This window comes from Corvus brachyrhynchos, unplaced genomic scaffold (genome assembly GCF_000691975.1).
Source record: "Corvus brachyrhynchos isolate BGI_N302 unplaced genomic scaffold, ASM69197v1 scaffold58, whole genome shotgun sequence".
NCBI classification, from domain to species: domain Eukaryota; kingdom Metazoa; phylum Chordata; class Aves; order Passeriformes; family Corvidae; genus Corvus; species Corvus brachyrhynchos.
The window spans coordinates 1,105,618-1,108,130 of NW_008239539.1; the positions used below are offsets into that span (position 1 = coordinate 1,105,618).

Consider the following 2,513-nt stretch of genomic DNA (forward strand, 5'->3'; position numbering starts at 1 on the left):
TGAAATCCCTCAGAGAGGCACTTGCTCCAGAACCCAGAGAGGTTTGTGCTGACAGTTCAGAATCCCTCACTGCTAACAAGAAGAACTACCCTGATTTCCTGGCTGTGCTTTGCTCGACTCCACACTAAACAGAACGTTTCTCTTCCCACCTGAGAGAAACACAGACCCTCACACAGCAATTCCTCTGAGCTCCTTGTGAGCAGTGGGATCAGCAGGCAGAGGCTGCAGTTCCACTCCCCATGGAGCAGGACAGAGGGCTCACATCCCTCCCTGGGAGCAGCAGCTCAGGTTGCTCCACCTGTGCCCAGTCAGTGCAGGTGGCTTTACTGACTCACTGAAGGTTTCCTGTGGAAGACTCAGCTGAAACAGGTGCCAACAGCTAAAGGGAAAGAAATGCTTTGCAATGAGAAGTGGTATTGCTTCCCTAAGGCTTTGGATAAAACTACTTCAGGAATGTGTAAGGCGATACCAAGGCAGGATTTTCCCCACACAGTGATTTTTTTCCCCCAGTAAATAATCCTTCATTTGTTCCCCTGGAAGCATTGTTTTCTCCACAGGGCTTTATTCTCCTACAGCTCCTGAGAGCTGAGCAGTGCCAATATCCTGAAGGGTGACAGGGGCTTCTTCCATTTGCAGCTGCTCAGGTAATTCCAGCATATCCCTGTGAATCAGGGCAGCTCAGGAAGGGGTAGGATACCTTGCAGGAGAGCGTCGGTGCTGATGCGGTGCCTCATGATCTGCAAATCCCCCTCACTGTCGGATCTTTCATCCTCCTGGATGTCTATGTCGGAATCATCATTACCTGGTTAAAAACAAAGCCAGTTAATATCCCCCAAACCAACCCACAGCCCAGAACAGCAGCAGGACACAGGAGATACCAGCAGTTCTACCTTTGTTGGAGCCCAAGAGGAATTGAAAATGCAGCTGCAGAGAGCTTTGGCTCTACACAAGAGCGCAGGAAAGTGGCCAATATCCACATCCCAAGGAGAAATCCTACAGCATGTGAGTGCCAAAGCACCATTCACTGCAAACAAGAGTCTTGGGACAATCCCAGACTGTACCATAAAGGTGCTGTTTAAACCCCCTCTCCAGCTATGAAGAGAAGGTGCTACTTCAGCAAGTGATTTAAAGATAAAACTTTTTGAAAAGCATTGGGAAGTGTGTGTGTTTATTAACACGTCTCCTGGTTTTACCCTGACACCAGCAACGTCAAAACCCATCCCCTTGGACTATTTGCCTTCCATTTAATCCTAGATAAGCACAGTTCCAGGTCCCCACATAAAAGGAATGCAGCTACAGCCAAACCCAGGATGCTGGAGGGACAGGAAAGCTTGCAAAGATGCAGGAACTTCTTCAGATATTTTCATCATCTGCCTTTGTTTCCTTCTCCCCATCCAAAGTAAAGCTCCCTGTCCAGTGCCAGGACAAGCCCAACAGGACCCCACGGGAGCACCCAGCACAGCAACATTTGCTGCTGATTATTTAGAGAAAATAGGCAATTCTTTCCCAGGTACATTTAATTACACACACATCTGAGCTGAAAATGGAAATAACTACTTTAATTAGGATTAGTAATGAGCTGACACAGCTTTGCAATATTTAATTATCGGACAATATACAAATATTAGACATTTTCCCATCCTCTTTTTCACTGCTATATTAAGTTAATGAGAAAATAATAACTGGCAAGGGAAGTATTTGCTAGCCTGGTAAGATGACAAGGCTCCAGCAGAGTTAGCTGTAATTTCTATTTGCACTTTCCTCTTTGGCAAGTGAGGGAATCACTCACTGCTGTGTGACCTGGAGGCTGCTGCTGTTTGCCTGGCATTTAGGAAACTGAGGTTCTGCTCAGCCTTGCATGGGCAATCTCCATGTGGAGCTTACAGAAAGGATTCAAGTTTGTGCTCAGTATATTAAAGAATGAATTTATCACATCTGTGATGGCTCTTACTGCTACTGAAATGCCCTCATTCTTACTTTGTGGGTTTTTTCCTTCCTTCTTGGTTATTTTATTTTTAGCAGCAATTTCTCCCTTTCAGGTTTTGTCACTTGTGCTCCTATTAGGCAGCACCACTGCCAAGAGCTGAGGCTGCTGTAGGGAGCCCACTGATTACTTGGCCCAACCTTTCCAATTCCATACCCATCTGTGCATCCTGCTCCTCTCTGGGATCTCCTGAGCATGAGCTGCCAGCTGAGCAGGGACCAACGGCCTCCCACTGCCAGAGAGCAGGGCTGGATGGGATATGGGGAAGAAATTCTTCCCTGTGCCTTTAAAAACCCAGGACTGCCTTTCAACCCAAATGAAAATACCAATTCAACTGAACTCCCAATATGTCATGGAATGGCCTGGCTTGGAAAGGACCTCAAAGCCAATTTTGCCACCCCTTCCACTGTCCCAGGCTGCTCCAAGCCCCAATGTCCAACCTGGCCTTGGACACTGCCAGGGGTCCAGGGGCAGCCCCAGCTGCTCTGGGCACACTGTGCCAGGGCCTCCCCCCCATCACAGGGAGGCG

The 2,513-nt window shown here is 48.0% G+C and overlaps 1 protein-coding gene across 3 annotated transcripts in view; it reads right to left on the reverse strand.

Moving 5' to 3' along the window:
- The window catches only part of CLUAP1 (clusterin associated protein 1), a 58,267-nt gene that overhangs the window by 11,642 nt on the left and 44,112 nt on the right, over window positions 1-2,513 (reverse strand). For all 3 annotated transcript variants that reach the window (XM_017741312.1, XM_017741311.1, XM_008639072.2), the window contains one exon: window positions 698-802. In XM_017741312.1, the coding sequence (XP_017596801.1) occupies window positions 698-802 (105 nt within the window). The remainder of the gene's footprint in view (window positions 1-697; window positions 803-2,513) is intronic.